The 23,434-nt window shown below is 43.4% G+C and overlaps 1 protein-coding gene across 3 annotated transcripts in view; it reads left to right on the top strand.

Moving 5' to 3' along the window:
* Positions 1-23,434, top strand: part of FRMPD4 (FERM and PDZ domain containing 4) — a gene marked incomplete at both ends in the record, with an annotated part of 745,350 nt that overhangs the window by 649,744 nt on the left and 72,172 nt on the right. For all 3 annotated transcript variants that reach the window (XM_082681911.1, XM_082681912.1, XM_082681913.1), the window contains one exon: positions 2,435-2,537. In XM_082681911.1, coding sequence (XP_082538037.1) covers positions 2,435-2,537 — 103 coding nt within the window. The remainder of the gene's footprint in view (positions 1-2,434; positions 2,538-23,434) is intronic.

The raw sequence follows: 23,434 nt of genomic DNA on the forward strand, positions 1-23,434 counted from the left end.
TTCTACTACTGAGAGTTAACCATTATTAACATATATAGAGAGAGCATATATATAGTAGACAGTTTTGTGCATACATTTGCATATAGTATGTATCTCATATACATATAATGTATTACATGTATATATATGTATATGTGTGCATACACATATTTTTTTCCTAAATGGTGTCCCATTTAGCGTGCAGTTTTGTAACAGTGGGACACTTTAACATCTCTGGTTATGGGATTCTCCAAAGTGTATGTCCTCCCCAGAGCCAACTGGAGATTTGGGTCTGGTTTTTCGCTTTCTTGTATTTATTGCCTTATTATTCCTTCATCCTTTTCCCTTCCTTGCCCTCAACTTTCCTCAGAGTCAGACTCTCTCACCTACTGTTCGACAATTTTGAGAAGAATAGAAAAAGTGCAAACTAAGGTCAAAGAGCACTGTTTTCAGTCATGTTTATGAGTGAAAATGCTGGTCACATAAACTGTGTCTATCATAAAATGACTCTGCTGAGTGATTCCAATGATAAGTGATTCCAATGGTAAGACCAGATTTTTCTATAGTAGACAAGCCAGCTTTCAGAGTAAAGGGCATGAGCGTTCTCTGAAGTGTGCCCCTGTTTCATGTTCTGGAAGGAACTGTGTGTTGCTTCCTCCCATAATTCTTGCTCAAACGAGAGTATTTCCATTTGATCAGAAGCACAGGTCAAATGTAAGACGAAACCCTGTTCATCTGCACATGGTTTTCTCATCAGAGGACTAGTTAACGTCACTCTCCAAACAGTTCAGACTTTTTTCTGTATTTGACCAGCATCTGACGTCTAACCATTTCTTTGACTGAATTTGAGTCATTGCTCATATGTAATCCAATCGTCATCAAAACTCCCTCAGGTGATTTTCAGAATTCCTTATGTGTGCAAACACTGAAGGTGTTTAGAGTTCCCTCATCTTGAAATGAATATGAGTTCCATATTCTGGCTGTGAAGTGTTCGTTTCAATTACTAAATGAAGTAAAAGTGATAATATTTGAAAGATAACATTTTAGCTGTGCCTAGTATCCAGATAGACCTCTGGAAATAAAATTAAAATCCCAGTACCATATAGCACCAGATCAGTATTGGGGAGTAATTCCATTAGACACGTGAAGATAATCCATATTATCGAAGCATTTGTTTTTAGGTCTTATTTAATACAGATGTGTGCTTCATGCAGCTGTGTCTTTATGTGTCAGGAGACCTGGCAGTGACCAGTTTTTGAGTTATAGGAGCAAGTTCAAAAGAGATGTTGGCCACCTTGAACTTGGAAGTGTCCACAGACCTAAGCTGACATCCAGTTCAACCCTTCCAGGCAATTCTTTCCCCTTTGTGAGCCTCAGGTATGTCATTATATGCAAAGGATTATAGCATTTAGAGAGGTTACTAGTTAGAACACTTAGCCTGTTGCCTGGTACACAATAAATGCTCAACAAATATTCGTTCTCTACCTCCTCCTTGGAAAAACATTTGGAAGAGGCTGTGACGGATCAAGACAAAAACATGAGTCCTCTGTGGTCACACGTGAGCCCCGCCACAAACATCCCAGCACAGTCCAAACCACAGAAATGACCAAATGCCCTCATCTCCTAGCTGACACAGGGGACTGCTGCTTCTTTACCAATGCCAGCTTCCTTCCTCCCACCTTTTAGGCAAGAATTATTAAAATGCTCATGATAGAATTACCCCCGCTTGCTGAGAGCAAAGCCCCACTTTCTTGAACCCTCCTCCCCAAGCATGTAAGTCAAGACCCAATCCTACAAGTCCTTCCTAGCACCCTCGTGTTCAGCTGCCTTACGGGCCACCACAGAGTGCCATTTCCCTGGTTGTACAGAGTAAGTAAATGCAACTGTGTTCAAATCCAGGTGTGCTCAGGTGGTCGCAACTCTGGCTGCCGGGGGTCAACTGACTGGCTACCTGTCGGGGGAATACCTTCTTCTAAGGGTCCCGATACTCAGGGTGTGGTCAGCTGGCTGGCAGCCTCAGCAGCCCCTGGGATCTTGTGAGACATACATTATGTCACCCCGCACCCCTCCTCACCTACAGAATCGGTCTGCAGGGCAACAGGGTCCCAGGTGATTGATTCATAAGCCTGTTAAAGTATGGGAAGCATTGCCAGTCTCAGCCTTACCTGAGAAGTTTGAGAGGAATGTTGATACCTGAGTCCTACCTCCGGAGCTTCTGATGTCATTGGCCAGGGTGCAGCCTGGGCCCCAGGAGCTTCTGCAAAGCTTGCCCCTTCCCGGTTCTGTCTAGTGTGGAGAAGGACGATGGAGAGAACACCCATTCTCTGGGTGGGTTTTGTTTTTGCTGAGAGCACCCATTGCTCACAAGGAATCATGACAGGGAGAGGAGGCTACAGATGGATGGATGACCAGTGGTCTGTCTTCTCACCTGCTCTTCACTCTCATTTGTCTCCAGGTGGCCCCTCCGAAGGCAAGCTGATCCCGGGAGATCAGATTGTAATGATCAACGATGAGCCGGTTAGTGCCGCGCCGAGGGAACGGGTCATCGACCTGGTCAGGTAGGCGACTCACTCACTGGGGCCCCGTCCGGTGGCTGTGCAGCTCTGAGACCTCACCCCACGGAGGAAGCGCTTCCCATGGGCCACTTCGGGGCAGAAACACCAGCTGACACGTTCATCTTGAAAATGCTGTTGGCACTGCCCTCTAATGTAAAAAACCAGGCTAAGTAAGCAGAGACACGTACTTGCCCACTCTGTTAACATTCGGGGTACATAGGCTGAATGAAACAGTCCTATTTCCATTGCTCCATCCAAGGGCTGTATTTTGGTTTCCTTCCAAAATTACTAACACGTTGATATTCCATAATCAAGGAGATCAGCATGCAGTACTTTTCTAAACATAATCCCATGGATACACAAACATACAGTTCACCGATTTTTCATGCTTGACTGATTCATTACTGAATTTTGAAATCTTCAACAAAGGAAAAAGGAACATTAGGTCAAAAGTAGGACAGTTTTGAAAATGTGCTTGGTTTATTGGTTTAGTTTCAGTGTAGATGTACATCATTTGTTATGTGATATTCTTACGGGGGCGCCAGAAATGTATTTTATGTGATGTTAAAATATTGGTCAAGAATCTTCTTCGAAGCCCACCAGAGTTATACTCCCATGGTGAATTTAGGACAAAAAGGGTCTTTAGAAGTTTTCCCGATGAAGCTGTGTCTGTTGGATGCGTGGACCCCCTCATGCTGCGGGCACTGGGGGATACTGACTGGCTTGCGTGGCATCTGTCTTTTATAAATGGATCTTTTGAAGCGAGATGGAATCAGAAGTTAAGGCTCTCAGAACACTTCACACCGAGAAGGGGATCTTCGAACATTTATGCTCTCTCATAACAAAAGGTACCTCTGTACCCTGAGAAAGGCAAAAAGTAGAGTATTTCTGGGGTTTTCTGGAGAAAGTTGCTTTCCCAAGCCTAGTTCAGCTTCTGCTTTACACTGAAGTGCTGGATGGTCACACCTCCTGGGAAGAACTGGGACAAGGGTGAGAAGACAGAGAAATAGAAATAGAGAAGGCCTACTTCTAGGGTAACCGACCGTCCCAGTTTTAGCAGGGAAGGGCCCACATCCTGAGACGGCCCTCTGCCCCCAGATGGTGGGCCTGGTCACCCTACTTTAGTGTAGGCTCCAGAGAGTGGAGCCCTCGCAGCTGGCTGGCAAAGTGCCTGTCCTCATTGGGGCGTCCAAATCTCTAAAGGAAGTTCCTACATGGGAGCGGGCCCTGCGCCTCGTGTTGGGCACCCGGGGGCACTCACCGCCATTCTTCCTGGGGACCAGGAACACAAGTGTCAGGAGCGATGCCGCATTTTGTGCCCTTGGGAGGGAGCTGCAGTGTGACCCACTGGAACCACTTCTCTCTTGAGATGCGTGTGGGTGTCAGTGGGAACACACCTCGTGCGGGCGGGCTCTGAGCCTTATGTGGGCTTGCATCCTGGAGCGCCATGCTGGGGCTGACGACAGGTTACACGGTCATCGTGTTGTCCCCTAGGCACACGCTTCTGTGATCAGTCCTATTGATTTCTGTGCTCAGAGGATGGCAGAAGAAATAAACTATCTCTGTTTGTGTTTGCTGTGACTGAATTGCTGGCTGCAGGACAGAAATGGAGAAAAAGCCATCTAAGCATGTGATCATGTCCTAGCCATCCTTCCAGGGCATTTAGAAAGATTTTTTTTCCAAAAGAGATTTTCCCTTCTGGTTTAACGCATTGTGGAAGAAAATGGCATCTCTGTAAACAGAAGTCTCTATCGGACTTTTTATGTAATGGAGCTCAATGAAGATTTGTTGGATAGATGAACCAATTAAAAGAAGGGAGAGCAGACAACAGCTTGTGGTCCAAATCCAGCCTGCCTGCCACCTGTTTCGGACAGCCCAACAGCTAAGAATGGTTTTTGCAATTTTTAAAGAGTTGGGCCAAAAATAAGAGAATATTTTGTGACACAGAGAAATCATATAAAATTCAAATTTCAGAGCCCATAAATAAAATTTTCTTGGAATCCAGCCACACCTGTTCATTTACATATGATCTAAGAAGGCCTTCTCCCTGCCGTAGCAGAGCTGCGTACTCGCGGCAGAGAGCTGGGGCCCGCAGAGACGGAAATGTTGACTCTCTGGCCTTGCCTGAAAAGGTATGCTATACCCTGCTTTAGGAAATATTAAGGTAACCAATCACATTTTCTTTGGTTAAGTCAGATTTAGATTAAAACCCCAAATCATATACACAGAGAATTTCTCTCCGGATGGGGTTGTGATTAAAACAAGATTCCCACATACTTGATGACAGGGTTGTGTTTGAAATGGGTTGGCGTGGAAATCATGCATGCTTTTTAAGCAAGTACAGAAAACTCTCTTGCCCTTGTCACAACCCGTCCCCTCCCCATCCCCGGAGTTGGGGAGAGAGAGCTGAGCCCTCTCTGGGTGAACTGTGGCTTCTCTGATTAGCATTGGCTGTCGCCTCCCTTCACGTCCCCAGTACCTACGTGCTGGCTCTTCTGTGAGGCTCATCTGTGGGTTCTTTGGTGGCAGGAGAGGAGAGTACCCTCTTGGCACTAGCTTTCCTACAAGACCTCTTGGGTACGGCACCAGCCAGACCGGCTATTCTTCAAGATGTCCACTTGACCTCATCCCAGAGGGGACGACGTGAACTCTCGTGGCCTTGCGGCCTTCTCACAGCTCCATGGTTCTCCCCAACCCTTTCCAGAAGGAGAGGGGGAGAGGAGGAGGTGGCTGGCAGTAGCTCATCACTTTGGACCTCCTCTTAGAAAGTTCTGGCGAATGCCATTTGTTTGCAGTTGACTTTAGAATGTGATCTGAGTGTCCCTTGGCTGGTGTCTCACTGCTAGGTGACAAGGACACAGTTTGAATCAGGAATGATGCTTGATGTTGTAGAATCAGGTTACCTGGATCCCGAGTTCCGTGAGAGCAGAGACCTTGTCTGTGTTGTCCTCTGCCATGTCCCCACAGCCTGGCCCAATGCCAGGCCCATAGGAGGTGCCCACTAACGATGTGTTGAGAGCAAGTGTGCTCTGAAGAGCGCTCTTCGGAAATGACCGATTTAGATGGTTTTCCCCAAGCCCTCCTGCAGCTGTTCTGTGAGTTTGAATGTCAGCTAATGAATCCATCCCTCAGAAAAACATTCATTTTATTCACCGGTTTATCACACGTTCTCCGGCACATACTATAGATGCAGGCCACCAACCTAGGCACCCCATCCACGGGGACAGGTGAGCCAAAGCCTTCAGGGAGCTTACGTGACACCTGTTCAGGTGGGACCTCTCAAGACGGACAAGTCCCCCATTGGCCACTTGAGGGAATTGTCAGATTTGAAAGGATTTTGCTGGTGATAAAAACACATCGGCCCAGATGCTACTGAGGTGGTGAACACGCCATCCTAAAACTTACTCCCTTTTAATCTCAAGGCAATAAATTTAACTTTATAAAAGTAACAGGGTGCTTTATTTAACCAAATAAATCTAAGTCCAGTGATACAGTGCAATTCACACAGGTGAAATGCAGCTGGTGTGGAGTTATTGTGTTGAAGAGCAGATACCTTCAAATTCATTAAACCAGAATTTTGAAATAATGTATTTCTTCTCAATAATGAAAAAGTTAATCCATTAGAAAATTTTCCTGTGCCTTCCCATCAGTTTAGTCATCTATCTGCCGTATGTATACTAACCTGAAAATTCAGCTCTTGTAAAATAATCTCTTTTTTATTAGGCTTCTCAGCTGATATTAACATCTGTATCTTACACAAGATAAAGTCCCTTTCTGTTTGAAAAAATGTCTCATTTTCTTAGGCACTGAGGGAATTTGGGAAAACACTCATCATTTTAATAACACTATCAAATCCTCTCTTTAAAAATTGGCATCCGTTTACTTGCCTACGTGGTTTGGTCTTATTTTGTTCTTTTTTTTCCCATTGCCACAATCTGCTCATGGATCATTTTTTGGTTCCAGATACATTTGTGTTTCTTTGTGGATTATTTTTCTTATCATTCGGCTGCTCTATTGTAAATTTTTTTTTTCTTGAGAAAATGAAAGAGTTTCTTGGAGACCAATTTACTGCTATAGTAACCACATTTGGGTTTTTTCATGTATCCTCAAAAAGAGCTATAATTGCTGCACTGAAATTAGATGAGTTCCGTTCATTTCATAGTTTTCTAAATTTTTAACTCTAACTCATACTTTGTAGTGGTGGAGGAGTGAAATCTTTGAAGAATTCATGCCCTTTGCAAATTACCATATCTTTCTTCTTTAGAAGTATCCAGGGATAATTTCCCTTGACTTTTCACTAGACAAGTTAACTTAAAACAGTCTCCAAAATTTTATTTTTAAAAACTATAGCGTATAATTGCTCATGGACATTATGATTCATGCTCCATCCCCCGAGGCTAGCCGATCTAATTAAATTCATTTTTAAATTTATTTATTTAATTAATTTACAGTGCTCACAATTAGTGAGTATTACCAAGTAGCAAATGTCATGTAGAGTGCTGGGAATGTATAAATACCTAAAACATGATTCCTGCCCTCAAGGAGGAGACTTCTAGTTAATTGCACCATATTTGGGGGGCGGGTGGTGTTGGGTGGGAATGTTTGGTAGGGGTGGACAAGGACACGCAGGGATGTAGTGATGTGGTAAAGGGTAGCCGCTGGCCCAGTGTGGAAGGGCAGGTTTATGCATGGAGAGAGGGTCGTAAAATAGATCTTCCCCTTGTCTCTGGGAGCCCCAGACCCTCCTGAAGGACACTCCCTTTCCAGCTGGCAGACATGGAAATATCCATTGCCCAGATGCCGTCCTGGACCACAGTCTCAAAACTTCCTCCCGCCGTCCCTCAATCACCTCATCAAGGCAGCAGCAGAAATCTGGCTCACGTTAGGTGGGAGGTGCTAGTCTCGGGATTCGGGAGCCACCTGAGAATCTGATAAACACCATGGACTTATATACCTCCACCCAGAAAACTCCACATGTCTACATAGTCTTGCGTGTAATATCAGAACGTTCCTTGACACCCCCCCGCCCCCCGAGGCCAACCCCAGTTTCAGAGCCCTAGCAGCTGACTCTGGAAATACTGGCTCCCTTTCCATTGTAGCAGTAGAAGCTGAGGGCTGCCCACCCCATAATAAGAAGGCCCAAGGCTTGAACTGGAAACTAGTTCCGCCTTCTCCCCTCCTCTGAAATGGGGCAGCTAACTATTCCTCCATCTGTCTTCTCTCATCACCTAAGCTGACTATTCCAGGTGATCTAATTAATGAGCAGTGCTATAGCTATGGCCCCATCTACACAAGGTTGCCCGCATCTCTCACCCCTTCTCTACTAATAACCTGGAATTGGAGAGCTTTTCTTGGGAGCAGTAGGGTTCCTCCGATAAGAAAGTAACTATAAGAAATAAAAATAGATGATAAATTACTAATCACTACTTAAATTCACAGAGGATAAGAACACTAGTTTTTAGTAACATTCCTTTTACCTAAGTAACTGATATACATAAACACATGCCAACCAATGTGAAATATTCATTTTAAGACCAGGAAGATTATTCGGGAGGACTTGTATTTTCCTGGAACACTTACGTCCCTACAAAAGCAATGAGCCAACTCACTTCTACAATCAAGATCAAAGCTTTGTGTGTAACTGTTAAGGGTAACTTTTTGACACTTAAAAATATATATTATTATAATATATAATATAGTATAAAGTAACATAAATATAATAATAATTGTTATTATCCCAACTAATAATGATGATGAGATTTAACATGTCTTAAGTCCTTGTTATATGCTAAACCTTCTGCTAAACACTTTTCCTTAGTGTTAAGACCAGCTATACTTATGTGGTATATGCTTACCATGCCCTGTCCTGAGTACTTTCTGTGTATTAAAACTCATTCGATCCTCACAATGGTGAATGGGTACAATGCTTACCCATTTATTCTAATTTAAAGATGGGAAAATTGAGGCACAGGGAGGGTAAGGGATGTTCCCAAGATCCCATGGCTAGTAAGAGGTGGCGGGAAACCCAGTCTGGCTCCTGAGTGAATGCTCTTAACCCGACCATCATGTGTAGTCCTCACAAGAGCGAGCAAGTACTGTTAATTGTACTCACATAACAGAGTGTAAACTGAGGCTTAGAGAGGTTGAAGGAGTTGCTCAACCTGGGCACTTGCTCAGGGCCTGGAGGGGGGCACACAGTGGGAGTTGAAGAAAGCCAATACAACTTACTGGGACCAAGCTGGTTATCTGGCATATCAAGTCCTTACTTGGTGGGCCCAGCAAAGAACAGAGCTGGAAATGAGCTCCAGAACCTGGGTCTTAGTGCCTTCACCCCATAGACAGCTCCACTCCAATTTTGGATTAGACAAAAATAGCCTGTCTCCTATTCCAGGTTGGCCAAACGTTTGCCTTGATTTTAGTAGAAAGCACTCAGGAGTACCTGCTCGTTGAGGTCAGCGGGAGCCTGGCAAGCTTAATAGTGAAATAAGCCATTTAGAAGGGACCCATCTAACAATGAGATCTGTCTTTTTGTCAGTCCCTCCTCATCGGAATGATAATGGAAAGTCAAATCAGATCATGTTCCAGGAGCACTGTGTCTGCAGAAGAATATATTCGGAAGGTCACCTTCCTGTATAATTTCAGCTGGGCTTAGATGCCTCACGGTGCTGCGTAGTAAAAAAAACAAAGCAAAAACATCTACGGAGCATCTTGCACATAAAATATGCATGATGATGTATGATATAATAAAGCCTTATTATAGTAAAACCAGCAAGTACTTTCAGTGGAAACACAAAGGAACAGCCCCTTGGTATGCTGACACTACAGATTGTGGTCTCACCTAATACAGACTTGCAGCATACACATTTTCTGATAATTGGAAATTACAGATCCTGGGGAGAAAGAAGTCGGCGATTCTAGAAGATGGAAAATGTGGGGAAACGTTCTAATGTGGATAGTGTAGAAAAAAGGATTTGAGTCCATAGTTCATAAAGGTTATAATGACATATAATGATGAAAATGAATGAGAAAAATGACTTCACCCAGATTATTTTAATGTCCCTTAGATTTTCATAACCATCTCCCACTCTCTCATTAAATCTCTCCATTACTGTAGATACTTTTATGTGACTCATGTATGGAAAATAAATGTTGGAGATGGAAGAAGCAGAAAAAAATTTAAACTAGGGCATGTTTTCAGTTATCTCATATGGTTGACACTACCGCATGTCTTACCTTGTATTAACAAGTACCTTACTTGTATTAAGAAAAAAAATGGAGGAAGATAATTATTGGCCTTACGCCGTGTTCCTTTAGAACTACAAATTTATAAAGTCTTCCATGCCCTTTGTATAAGTAGCTGAAAAGAAAAAAAAAATATCTTGGTGAGCCTGTGATCAGAACATGCTTGGGATCAAGGTATAAGCCTCATTCCCTAGAGATTTTAGTAGAGGGTCTCAGGTACTCAAAGCCAGATCCTGTTTTTCTGTTTGTTTGTTTGTTTTGTTTTTTAATTATTTATGTATTTATTTTTGGATGCGTTGGGTCTTCGTTGCTGCGTGTGGGCTTTCTCTAGTTGCGGCGAGCGAGGGCTACTCTTCCTTGCAGTGCGCGGGCTTCTCATTGTGGTGGCTTCTCTTGTTGTGGAGCATGGGCTCTAGGCACGCAGGCTTCAGTAGTTGCAGCACTCGGGCTCAGTAGTTGTGGCTCGCAGCCTCTAGAGCGCAGGCTCAGTAGTTGTGGCGCATGGATTTAGTTGCTCCACAGCATGTGGGAACTTCCCGGACCAGGGATCGAACCCGTGTCCCCTGCACTGGCAGGCGGATTCTTAACCACTGCACCACCAGGGAAGCCCCCAGATCCTGTTTTTACAGGCAGCACAGTGGAGGGTGTGGTTGGTAAGAATCTCAGGCCATATACTCAGATGTGCAAGAAGTGTATTGTTATTTATCTGTTATCTGTAATAATCCAGATTTTATTTCAAATCCTTATCCTAGTATATGGTCAATTCATCCCATTTTCCATGGTGCTGAGTCTACATTTGGGGGGAGGGGGTGTAATGGGAGGAGGCACTGGGAGAGGTGAAGTGTGTCCCCTGTTTGGCCACGTCGTCCATCTCACTAGAATTCGCTGAGATACCTTTGTGCCCATCTGGTCCACCTTTGATCACTCACGTAGGCAGGGAATCTACTGTGTCATTCCTTGTCCACTGCTGTCAACCCTTCCGAAGCCATGTCTCTGTCATCTTGGGTGCACTTGCCCCTCCTGAGCCATACTGGGACACTGAATAATTCCAGGGCTAATTCCCTCCAGGATCTTGTCACCTTCCGGGTTCTGACTAGGAAAGAAGACACCGTCGTTGTGTTCTTTAATCCCACAAGGCTTTGTGGAGGTTCCTAAGTGACTTTTCCCAGAGGATCAGCTTCTCAAAAGAGGGGGAGCACGCCTGTCCTTTCCCAGGCACCCACAAGTTGGTGCTCTTCTGCTCGCCCCAAGACTCTCTCCATCCCCCCAGCCTCTCACTAGTCCCCGTTCTGGAGAGGAGGGAGCTTCACTCTCATTTATTGAATATCCTTCCTAGCCCTGAGCTCCTGGAACCTATGTATTTCTCTACTTTCTTCTGTAACACCCCTGTCCTGCAGTGATGAGTGTTTTGTGGTCTGGTCAAATGGTCAAAGAAATAGAGCTGACCAAACAGAGCAAAGAAATGGGCCTGGAGGTGAACAGCGGCGAATACTTCAAAATATTGTCCTGCTATGCATTGAGAAGACATATGGTGTAGAGATCAGAAGAATCTGAATTCAGGTCCTGCCTCTGCGTTAGATTAACTGTGTGTGACCTTGGGCAACGACTTAACTTCTATATCCCTCAGTTTCTTGACCTATAAAATGAAGACCTACCTCATAGCATTGCTGTGAGAGTTCAGTAAACCACAGTGAGTAGAGCTCTTAGCAGGGTAAGAGCACATGAGGAACTCTTCGTAAATTTGAGTTACTGTTGTCTTTGTCCAGGTCACCATCAGCATCATCACTTAGAATGTGCACTTCTAAGGCTTTGTCTAAGGGTCGAAGGAGGTAACGTACAGGGGCGCGCTTTGTGACTTGTCACCAGCTGGTCTCTGTGTGTCAGATGCCGTCATTGCTGCTCCTGGGAGATTGGAGCACAAACCCGGAAGTCAACCAAAACCAGAGAGGATCCTGGGTAGAAATCTCATCTTTTAGGTTAAAGATAACTTGGGAAACAATCAAAAGCCCTGAAACTCAGGGTTTGCAAGGGCATCCAGGGCTCATCCCGGGGGTGCTAGAACCCAGCAGTGATTGGCAGTGAACTTGACTTGGGACCACACAGGTGTGCAGCAGTGGGATGAAGTGTGCAGTGTGTTGTGGTGGGAACAAGAGTATCATGTCAGATGGGCGCAGGGGGGGTGGAAATATGCAGGGCTATTGGCGTGTGCCCTCCTGAGGCTGACATTAGGTTAGGAATGACCTAAATCAGGGGTCAGCAAACTTTTTCTGGAAAAGACCAGATAGTAAATATTTTAGGCTTTGCAGGTCATGGTCTCTGTCACAATTCAACTCTGCCATTGTGGCATATAAGCAGCCATAAATAATATGCAAACAAACAGGCATGGCTGTGTTCCGATAAAACTTTATTTACAGAAACGAGTGTGGGCCGGATTTAGCCCATAGGCTGTTGTTTGCCAACCCCTGACTTAAGCCAGTGAAACTGAAAGAGACTTGATCTGAAGATAAGAGGACATAGAGGCAGAGAAATAAAGCAGAGGGTGCTGGACATTTTTTTTTTTTTTTTGCCAGCAATAATAATAAAGATAAAGCAAATGATATGAACTTCCTGGGCACCTAAAATCCTTTTTGGATGGTAGAGAGAAGGGAAAAAAATAATGAGACAAACAAATAGATAAACATCAAAGACTTCTGTGATGCTTTTCCTGATCCTCCCTAATCACCCCCCAAAGTAGTTAATTACTCCCATGTCTTGATGCACTGAGGGGTGTGTGTGTGTGTGTGTGTGTGTGTGTGTGTGTGTGTGTGTGTGTGTGTGTGTGTGTGTGTGTGTGTGTGTGTGTGTGTGTGTTTTGGGGGGGGCTGCACCACACAGCTTTGGGATGTTAGTTCCCCGACCAGGGATTGAACCCAGACCCTCAGCAGTGAAAGCGCAGAGTCCTAACCACTGGACCACCAGGGAATTCCCCTGTACATATATTTTTATTATAATCTGTACCACACAGTGTTACCGTTATATGTAAACTTGTCTTTGTCACAAGTCTGTGTGGGTTTTTTTATATATATAAATTTATTTATTTATGTTTGGCTGCATTGGGTCTTCGTTGCTGCGCGCAGGTTTTCACTAGTTGTGGCGAGCAGGGGCTACTCTTTGTTGTGGTGCAGGGCTTCTCATTGTGGTGGCTTCTCTTGTTGTGGAGCATGGGCTCTAGGTGCGTGGGATTCCGTAATTGTGGCACATGGGCTCAGTAGCTGTGGCTCGTGGGCTTAGTTGCTCTGCGGCATGTGGGATCTTCCTGGACCAGGGCTCGAACCCGTGTCCCCTACATTGGCAGGTGGATTCTTAACCACTGCGCCACTAAGGAAGTCCCAGTCTGTGTGTTTCTTAATGACAGGCACCAGGATTAAGGTAGCACTAGCTGCTGTAACAAATACAAAGCCATACAAAGGTTCAGTCACGCTAGGAATTTATTCGTCAATCACATAAATTCCTGATGGAATGCGTACTCCTGATTGCTGGATAGCTCTCCTTAAGGGGGTAATCTGGGGGCCTAACTCAGACCCTCTCCCTTTTGCGACTTTGCCATCTTCAACACCTAGCTCCTGGTTTGTCCCCGTCAAAGTGCAGAAGGGGGGAGGGTGGGAGGGAGGGAGACACAAGAGGGAAGACATATGGGAACATATGTTTATGTATGACTGATTCACTTTGTTATAAAGCAGAAACTAACACACCATTGTAAAGCAATTATACTCCAATAAAGATGTTAAAAAAAAAAAATGCAGAAGGGGAAGAGGCTGGAAGGACCTTGGAAGATTTCTTCAGGTCAGGCCCAGAATGGGGTACAGCACTTGTGCTCCCCTTCCTATGGCAAGAAGGCAGCCACATGGGTGAATCTACCTACACACATTTCAAGCCAGAAGCAGGTCCATTGCTTGTCTCATGCTTTTGCGTACTGTGTTGATTTTAGCCTTGACACATCATATGTTCCAAACATCTCCATCACTCCATCAGTAGCATTTACTGTATCATCTCTGTCTGCCTCACTTCTACTGACTTCACTGTTCTCAGTCTCCTCACATCACCTTAGTCTCCATTCACAGATTTGAAAGAAGGTATTTGGTAAGTGGTTTAAATTCTCCTTTTGGAATAAACCTGCCCCCCATGTCTTAATCAAGTGTCACGTCATATACCGAACATAACCAGAATCACATTTATGTCCACACTTAAGATAATCTCTAGTTTTACGTTAAACTCAATAACTTGTCTTTCCTCTGGGAAAAGTGTTTGCTGCCCTTCTGTATGGGGTTCTAAGGGTTATATTTATGCCCTATGTGATCATTTACGTATGAACTTGAAGATAAACATCCTTCTCCTTTTGTAACTGAATCAGCATCCATGCTGTGTACTATCACTGTGCCCCCTTCTTGTCCTTAAGATGCAGAGAGTGTGGTAGTGCAAAATAGACCTGCACCTGGGAGCGAGAAGATCATGGTTCTACACCAGGCATCTCCCAAGCAGCTCTGTCAATATGAGCGTGTAACAGCTTGAGAGTCCTCACCCCTCAGAAGGTGGGGGTGGGGAACCATTGGCGTCCCATCTGAGACCAGTTTTCATTGTACAGCTCTCTCTGTCTTTGAATGGCAGGGCATTTAACCTCTGCGGCCTCTTATCCTCTGAATCCTGGCGGTAGTCCCCAGTCACTGGCGGCGCCCCTACCCCACTGAGGACCACTGCAGGTGATTGATATGAAATGCTTCCAGCCTAAGCGTACTGTGATCAGTAGTCAGCACATCTTACCTTCTTCTCAAGAGAGTGCAATTTTCAAATTCCTGCAGGTGAATGGTTCCAGTGGGTGGAAGGTTCCAAGATGGCAGAATATCCATGAGATGATTGAGAAGAGAGGAGAGAGGTAATGAGGCGAGTCCTGTCCCTGTTCCCAAGCAACAGAGCAGGGAGCAGGGACCAGGGAGGTAGCAATTATCAAGATCCACCCCTCTCCCTGCTGGGAACCCAGCTGGTGTGGTAGCAGAGACCCCCATGTTCATAAATAAAATGGTAGGACAGTGGATTTTAGTTACAAATAGGATCTATTAAAATGTACTGGCTTACAAATCTGAGGCAGAAAAGGATTCTTTGAACAAGTAAGAGATAGATTTTGTACTCCCTTGACACTCTTTTGCCACCTTGTTTTTTCATGCAAACAGAAGCTGCTGAAACAGGCACTTGAACTGAAATTTAAAAAAAAAAAAAAAGGAAAAGGGAAGCAGCCACCATTTGCTAAGCCCTTTTCTGGGCCACAGACACAAATCCTGGCACATCTCTGTGACTGGGGGTCATTGGACTCAATTTATGGTTAAGGAAACAGGATCAGACAAGTGCTAACTGAATGCAAGGCTCTGTACTCTACTAGAAAGTTCTGTAATTTGGTCAAGGTCAGTTGAGCAATACTTGATGAAGCCAGGAAGTCAGCCCAATGTCCACTCCCTGTTGCCGCTTGTTGTCTAAGGGACCCTTAGACACTGAGCAGGCCAATCTGCAGTGGATGTGTGGATTCAGCCACCAGAGGATCTTTCCTGAATAGTGAGAGCTGAATAACACCCCCAGGACCTTTGCATGACCCACGCAAGAGGGGAACTCTCCCAAGACAAAACTGAGAATGTTTCCCACCAGCCAACTGGGCAGGGGTTCAGAGTAAAAGTACATTATTTAGAAATAGAAAGAAATGGGATGTTTCTTACAACTAGTGTAAACTACCTAGTCTTCTGTTTTAATGTTGGATAAAATGCAGATGCAAGGAAAATGGGGACTTTCTTTAGTGCCATTTGTCCACTCTGAAATACTTTTCAATTCCACATGCAAACATATGAGCTCATGTCTCTCAAATTGGCCTTAATTTCAACACCTTTGCTTATTATTAGTATTCTATGTGTTTTAAATCAGTCTTTATTAAGTGTGCCAAATTATATACCACCATGTAGTAGACATTAAAAAGCAGTCAAGAAGCCATTTGATAACACCTGAAAAGATAAAATATAGACTCATTTTCTCCATGTGATATATATGGTTAGACAAAAAAGTACCCCCAAACTGTAGATCTTGTCATTTAGACAGAAGCAATTGTAATGTGTTATGATTCCAAATAGGATTTCACTTTTATTTCAACATCTTTGCTTTTTTGTATTCTGAGAATCTCCAGCCTAAACGACCAAGGTGAAATTTGTTACCGATTCTAGGTCAAATAATAAAGGACCTTGAAAACAAAAGGTTTGTTAATTTTTCCCCCATGTGAGAACTTATCACTGTTAAACATCCTTCTTTCCCTTTTAGCTCCTTGCTGCTGTTTTATTTATATTTTTATGCACAAAAGAGTCTACATCTCTGTGTCTAATAAATGGGATTGCTTTGTGAGCTGAGCATTCTTGGAGTTTTACAAGTAGCATGTCGGAGCTGAGTTTTCATCACACGCTCCAAAACCCTACCCCAGGGTGTTTTCATTTATATTTAATGTTAAATGAAGGATATTAGAGGCGGAACAGACTGTTCTTCATTCAACCCAATCAACCACATCAGCTCACTCTGAATTCCGGAAATAACATTTGGAATGTTCTTTCTGATAGAGCACTTCAGGGTATTTGGGTAACTTAGAGCTTGGTAATTTTAAAACTGAATAGCTAAACACAATAACAAAGGAAACCTCTTTGGGGATTTATAATAAAAAAATACCACGTTTGGAGAAAGCTTCCAAAAGTGCGAAGATTTAAAAAAAACAAAACGCACATTTCTCACCCTTTAATTTCCTGTGTGTATTATGTTTCTTAACCACTGTGAGGTACCAGTTTCCATTATTTGGCAAAGCAGTAAAATATGTGGGAGGGCCTTAAAAGTAGCCTTCCCCTGTAATTTGTTTTCCTTCCCCGTGAAGTCCCTCTCCTTAGGCCCTCAAGTATACAGTATGTCCTAGAAGTAGCATAGCTGTGATTAATAAGAGCCTTTCAGGTAGAAGTGAAATGTAATTCAAACTGGCTTAAACAAAAAAAGGGAATCTGCTGGCTGGTGGGACTCAGAAGGATGTGGGGTGCAGGTGATCAGGCACAAGGGAATTGGGAATCCTTCGCCCTCCATCTCTTGGCTCCGCCCACTTCCTGCCCTGGCTTCTTTCTCTGGAGCGCTCTCTCCCAGTAGTGGTAAGGCTGAACCACAGCTCTAGACTTGCATGCCACTAGCCTAACAACCCAAGTGGGTGAAAGACCACCATTTCCTACTAAATCCACCCACACTTCCCAGACGGGACTTTCGCTGGCCAGGTATGGTGACACTCCATCCATAAACGAGAGATTGGCACTCAGGGAGTGGACTGTGCGTTGGCTGGGGGGCGTTGGCGGAGAGGGGCTAGGTCCAGGTCATGCAGTGGAGATGGGATCAGCCCTACCTGGATTATCAGTATCTAAGAGCGGGGAGGTTGGTTCTGCAAAGGAAATCTGGTGGCTGTTACTAAAACAATGGAAACAACTGCCACTACAGCTAGTCACTCGTGGCTGCAAGTTGTTTTGGACACATTTTATTGTGGAAGATTTTGAACAGGATCCTAAGTGTAGAGAATAGCATAGTGAACCCATGTTCCCATCACCCAGCTTCACGGCCAATCATCCATACCCAAGACACTTGCCCACCCTTGGATGACATTGAAGCAAATTGCAGACATTGCGTCATTTCATCTATAATAATGCAATATGTGTCTCTAAGGAATAGCATTCTTCATAAAAAATAAAATCCCGCGATAGCATTATCATACCTTACAAATTAACAGTATTTTCTGAATCAAATATCCAGTCAGTACTCATATCTTCCATGGTCTCATAAAATAATTTCTTATTGCAGTATATTTGAATCAAGAGCCATATAAAGTCCATATTCTATGATTTGTCAGTATGTCTTTTAAGACTCTTTTAACCTGTAGTTTTTCCTTCCATCTCTTTTTATTGTCTTTCAAAATAATTTATGTATATTTAAAGAAACAAATTTTTTGCCCTGTAGAAATTCCCAGAGGCTGAATTTTGCTGACTGTGTCCCTGAGTGTCACGTCACATGATCTGTCCTCCGATGTTTCCTATAAGAGTCTGATCTGCTGTATTACGGAGGATGCTGTGTATCTTCTTTTTTTTTTTTTTAACATCTTTATTGGAGTATAATTGCTTTACAATGGTGTGTTAGTTTCTGCTTTATAACAAAGTGAATCAGTTACACATATACATATATCCCCATATCTTTTCCCTCTTTCGTCTCCCTCCCTCCCACCCTCCCTATCCCACCCCTCTAGGTGGTCACAAAGCACCGAGCTGATCTCCCTGTGCTATGCGGCTGCTTCCCAATAGCTATCTATTTTACATTTGGTAGTGTATATATGTCCATGCCACTCTCCCACTTTGTCCCGATGCTGTGTATTTTCATCCTCTAGAGGTGCATGGTGTCTGATTGTATCTCTTTCTGTGATGTAAGCAACCGTTGATAATCTTTGCCGAGATCTGTCAATTCATGAATGACTACAAAAAGGTGATACTCTAATTCCATCATTTCTTCTTCAATTATAAGCTGAATAACTCTAAAGAGAAAGTGTTTGGCTATCCTGAGGAATAGTTCATATGAAAGGCAGGACAACCAGTTGATTCTGTCCCGTTATTTACCACTCTTCAAAACCAGTTTTCAAAACAGTTGTTTCATTGGTACTCCCAAAAACCAGGTTGTTGTTTTTTGTTTTTTGTTTTTTTTTTGCGGTACGCGGGCCTCTCACTGTTGTGGCCTCTCCCGTTGTGGAGCACAGGCTCCGGACGCGCAGGCTCAGCGGCCATGGCTCACGGGCCCAGCCGCTCCGCGGCATGTGGGATCTTCCCGGGCCGGGGCTCGAACCCGCGTCCCCTGCATCAGCAGGCGGACTCCCAACCTCTGCGCCACAAGGGAAGCCCTGTTTGTTTGTTTTTTAAGTATCATTGTGAACTCATAGATTTAAGTATATTTTATTATTTAAATCCATTGATATTCTTCTTCTTCTTGAAGCTCAGTTTGTCTCCTCTTTGGTGAGAGCCTATTCCAGAGTGCTACTGAGTCCTCTCAATAGGACCCTAATAGTCTCTTTTAGTGTTTTGACTTTCTAATAAGACAGGATACTCAAGGTCCTGCTTGTGTGTTTGCTGCTCCACATCTGAAATCTGTCATTTCTCCAAAGAGCCATGACTCCTTCTAGTGGGAAATTATATTTAGTAATCTGAGTGCTAGTGTGCTCATTGACAGAACGAAGACGTTTGTTTACACTTTTCCAAGATAAAATACATCATGAGCTCATACCAGTATGTCTGATTCAAATTCAGAACAAAAGGTTTTTATGTAACCTCATCTGTCTTAAATCTTTGTCTCCTTTTTCTCAAACTGTGTGTCCCAATTCTCATCATAATTTCTCCACACACCAGCCTCAGAATGACAGCACTACTACAAATAACCTGATTACCGAACACATTTTAAGATATTTTTATTGCAGTTCTGTTTGTCTTTATGGCGTATCCCAAATGGATGTTCAAAATACTGTTTTAAAATCATTTGAGATAGTTCCTGTCTGTGTCATTCTTCCTCTAACTGGATTCACGGGTACAATTATTTCATTTTACTTAGAATTGTTAGGAATGGCTCTTTTGTTTGATTTTGTTTGAAAATTATGTATAACTATAACCATGACACCAACTGGATACACAGGCTCTTTATTTCACTTAACAAACAATTTTTAGGGATTTTCTTTAACTTTGTTTTATAATTATGTGTATTTGCATGATTCCCAAGTTAAATCTACAAAATGTATATTCAAAGAAGTACGTGTAAATTCTGTCTCCGTTCCCTTCTCCCTGTTTCCTTCCACATATGTAACACTTATTTTTAAATTTTATTTTGTGGTTCATTCTTGCAATGTTTAATATGAGCACATACTCTAATCTATCTCCATTCTTAGAAACGGTAGTAAACTAGACACACTTTTATTCACTTTGCTTTTTTCACTTAGCTCTGTCTCCTGCCAATTGCTACATCATATCATCATGTTTTTACACACACACACACACACACACACACACACACACAGAGTAATTAGGAAGATGTATATTTTTGTTCTAATGGCTGTCATTAGACTAATGCCTTTGTATAATAGCCTAGTTCCCCATCACCACCACCTACTCACCTTTTAAATTTTCTGGCTATTGTCTATTGCTCTCTTACTATGAACATTATTGAGATTAGCTAAGTAACCTCTTTGCCTTTTTGCTCTCTCCCTGGACATTTGATTTGAACTAATATCGTTATACTCATAATTCATGATAATGCCTATAAGACCTACCTCTGCTCTTCATAAACTTTCTAATTTCTCCCCCCATTTGTTGTGGATCGATGTGCTACATCCGCCTTATCAGAATAGAGCCAATGTGGATGCTACCTCTCGCTCTTACAGGATCAGAGTGGCAGTTATACAGGGAACTATGTGCTTGTGCCTCGCTGCTCTGCCTTGGTGGCTGTCACTCTGTTCGTGAGGGGTGTCTGCAGCACATTCCCCCTGGTGTGGATCTCCAACTTCTTGTGAGGACCTGTAGGCACTCCGGGGTATTTCTGGTTTCCGAGGCATCAGCGCCCCTTTCCCTTCCCTCCATGGTCTCCCACAGAGATGCCTTGGTGGTTTATCTCCACCAGCTCCTATTTGGCGCTCAGAGAGATGTCTCCCCACCTAGTTTTGCTGGGGTTATTGTCGCTGGGTTCGGCTTTGCCATCTTCATTGCTTTCTCTCTTACTATGGGAGAACTCAAGGATGTTCAAAATCTATTTTAGCAACTTGACATAATCCTCCAGTGGCTACAAATTTTATCAAAAAGTTTTAATTTTAGAAAAGTACATGTAAACATTCAGTATCTCTTATGGTCATATAATACTTTCGTTTGAGTAATTCTCTAGCAGACCTAGCAGACAAATATAAACAGAGAGTAATTCTCCCAGGCTCAGGTAAAATCCTGCTCTCTTTTTAATAAAGAGAAAATAATCATATATTATGGAAAAATACAACATAGCTGCTCTGTTGAAAATAGAACGTTTATTTTTTTTCTCTTGGAAGTGAATAGCAGACCACTTTTTATGATACATTTGTGATTTGCTGTATGAAGTTCAGATGTTGAGAATGTTACACTTGTGGACATCAAAGCCTAGATTTAAAAAATTGACTTCCTGCAAAATAAAGTATCTTAAAGTAGTGTGGGAAATATTTGACCCACTGAAGGCATTGCTTCTGCCAGTCTTATTTTCATGCTGTTATGTTCTTCCATGATTAATATATATGAGTAAGGGTGCCGTTCACCTTCACAAAACGGTGGACTAACAGGAAAGGTTTTCTTGATGCTCTGAGGCTATAAAGGCTCAAGGAATGTAGTATTTTCCCAGAGCCAGTAACTAGCAGAGCCCAGGGTCGAACATGGATGCCAAGTGAACCGATTGAGAACCGTCGTACCAGACCACGCAGAAACCGTGTAGCACCGTTTTCAACACAGGAAGGGATTCTAACCATTACCACTGGAGAAGAAAACTTAGACTTTTCATTTGCTTAAAGGATAGGGAGGAGAGGAGACAGCAGGAGAAGGTATTACAAGGCTTGTGTAGCGTCAACATTGCAATGCAATAGATCTCATTTTTTTCTGCTAAGTTTTACAAGCTATAATTCAGAGAGGCACCAGGGCGGTATCTGCCCACCTCTGGATTGAAAAAGAAACACAGAATCAAGGCTATTTTAGGCATCTGTCAGGCTGTAATTACCTCTTTGCTCAGAGAAATCTTTATGTAAGACTAATGCAGATTGGCATTTCTTCAGTTTAAAGGAACATTTCCAGTCATTCTTTTGAAAGAATGATCCTTATTAATGATGGTTATTTCAGTATGTTTTGATGGAGAGCAAATGTTCCCAGCATGACCTTGCCATGGAGATTTTGCTTTTAATCTGGTCTGTTTCTGATTTACTTGCAAGCTCCATACTTTGAGCTTTCTTCTCCTGCTCTTTCTGGTTCGGAAATTGTTGGATGGCATTCATCTAAACTTTTCAAGTAAGCCGGACTTGTCTATGTATACCTTCCACAAAAAGTTCACCCAAAGTTTCACCACTAAGACATGGGACTGAAATGACAATTTATAGAGAAAGTACCAGGTTTTCATCATTAAGCACTTGTTCACTGTCTTAGGTTGGGCTCGCAGAAGCTGACCCTGAGATGAGAATCATGTGCAAGTGACCTAAAGGGAAGAGTTCCCAGGAAAAATAGGGGCGTGGGAAAGTAAGACCTGGAAGAAAAGGAAGCCCAACAAAGTTGCCACATCAGGCAGAGTCCCAGGCAGGTAACTTTGGCTCATTCCACAAGGGAGTTCTGGGCAGTGCCTAGGTCACACCTAATAGTTGTCCCATCAGAGGCAGACAGATAGAACATTTGTAACTCTACTCCACCACAGGACAAGTCACTGTTTAGGGACTGCCCATTGGGAAATGTAAATTCCCAGGTACTTCTAGCTCACCACACTCCCTCCATGCTCTCGGGCAATGACTACTCAGTAGCCTGAGGGTATTTCTTGAACAAAGAGTCCAGTCCAGGTGCTGGATGTTGGGAGTGAAAGCCCTTGGGATCCGCATGTGTGCTCTGTATACTGATTGCCTCTGGGGCTTTCACTCTCCTTGCACTTGATTTATTCCTGCTGCTTCCATCAACACATCCTAGAGTTCCCAAGGACACCTTAAGCAGACAAAGGTGCCTAAGAAGTTCAAGTTCTGTTGTGTTCTCTGGAAACACATCAGATCAAATATCGGAGACCGCCTGTACCTACTCCAGCATTCATTTCTAGCCCAACATTCCACATTCACTGACAATTATCTCTAGAATAAAGACGTGAGTGAATGAATTTAACTATAAAAATATCTGCTATAGAAAGAAAACCATGCTTTTCTAATCGTTAAAAGTGTATCTGTGTAAAAGAGAACCAAATGCAAGGGAAATGTGTGAGTCCAGGCACTTGCCTGGGTGCTTCACATATTTAATCAACACAGCAATCCTCTAAGGCGAGTACTGTCACTGCCATTTTAGAGGTGAGGAAACTAAGACTCAGAGACATGAAATGTATTCATTCAGTAAGTATTTATTAGGCACCCGCTGTGTGCTAGGCCTGGCAGTAGGTGCTGGTTATGGAGTGGCAAGCTGGTCCCTTCCCTCCTCAAAGCACATGGTCTAGTGAGGAAGATGGACAGTAAGAGGTGAAACAAACAAACACATAGATAATTACAAATGATGTCATGTGCCATGAAGGAAAAGAACAGGACACTGTAAGGGAGAATGATGGCATAGGAATAGGAGACTCAGGGAAATCCTCAATGAGGCTGTGACATTTAAGTTGTGACTGAGAGGTTGGGAAAAGTCAACCAGGCAAAGAGTGGAAGGAGGGAAAGAGCTTAGAGTGTTTGGAGAAGAGAAATAAGAACATCCTGGCTGTCCTTGGCCCACAGAGGGAAAAGTGGTGTGAAAAGACGAGAGAGAGAGACAGGAACTGGGTGGGTGATGGAGGGTCTTCTAGAGTAAGAGTTGGCAAATTGTGGCCCACGGGCCAAATCTGGC

The sequence above is a fragment of the Grampus griseus genome, assembly GCF_964374135.1.
Source record: "Grampus griseus genome assembly, chromosome: X".
Classification (NCBI taxonomy): domain Eukaryota; kingdom Metazoa; phylum Chordata; class Mammalia; order Artiodactyla; family Delphinidae; genus Grampus; species Grampus griseus.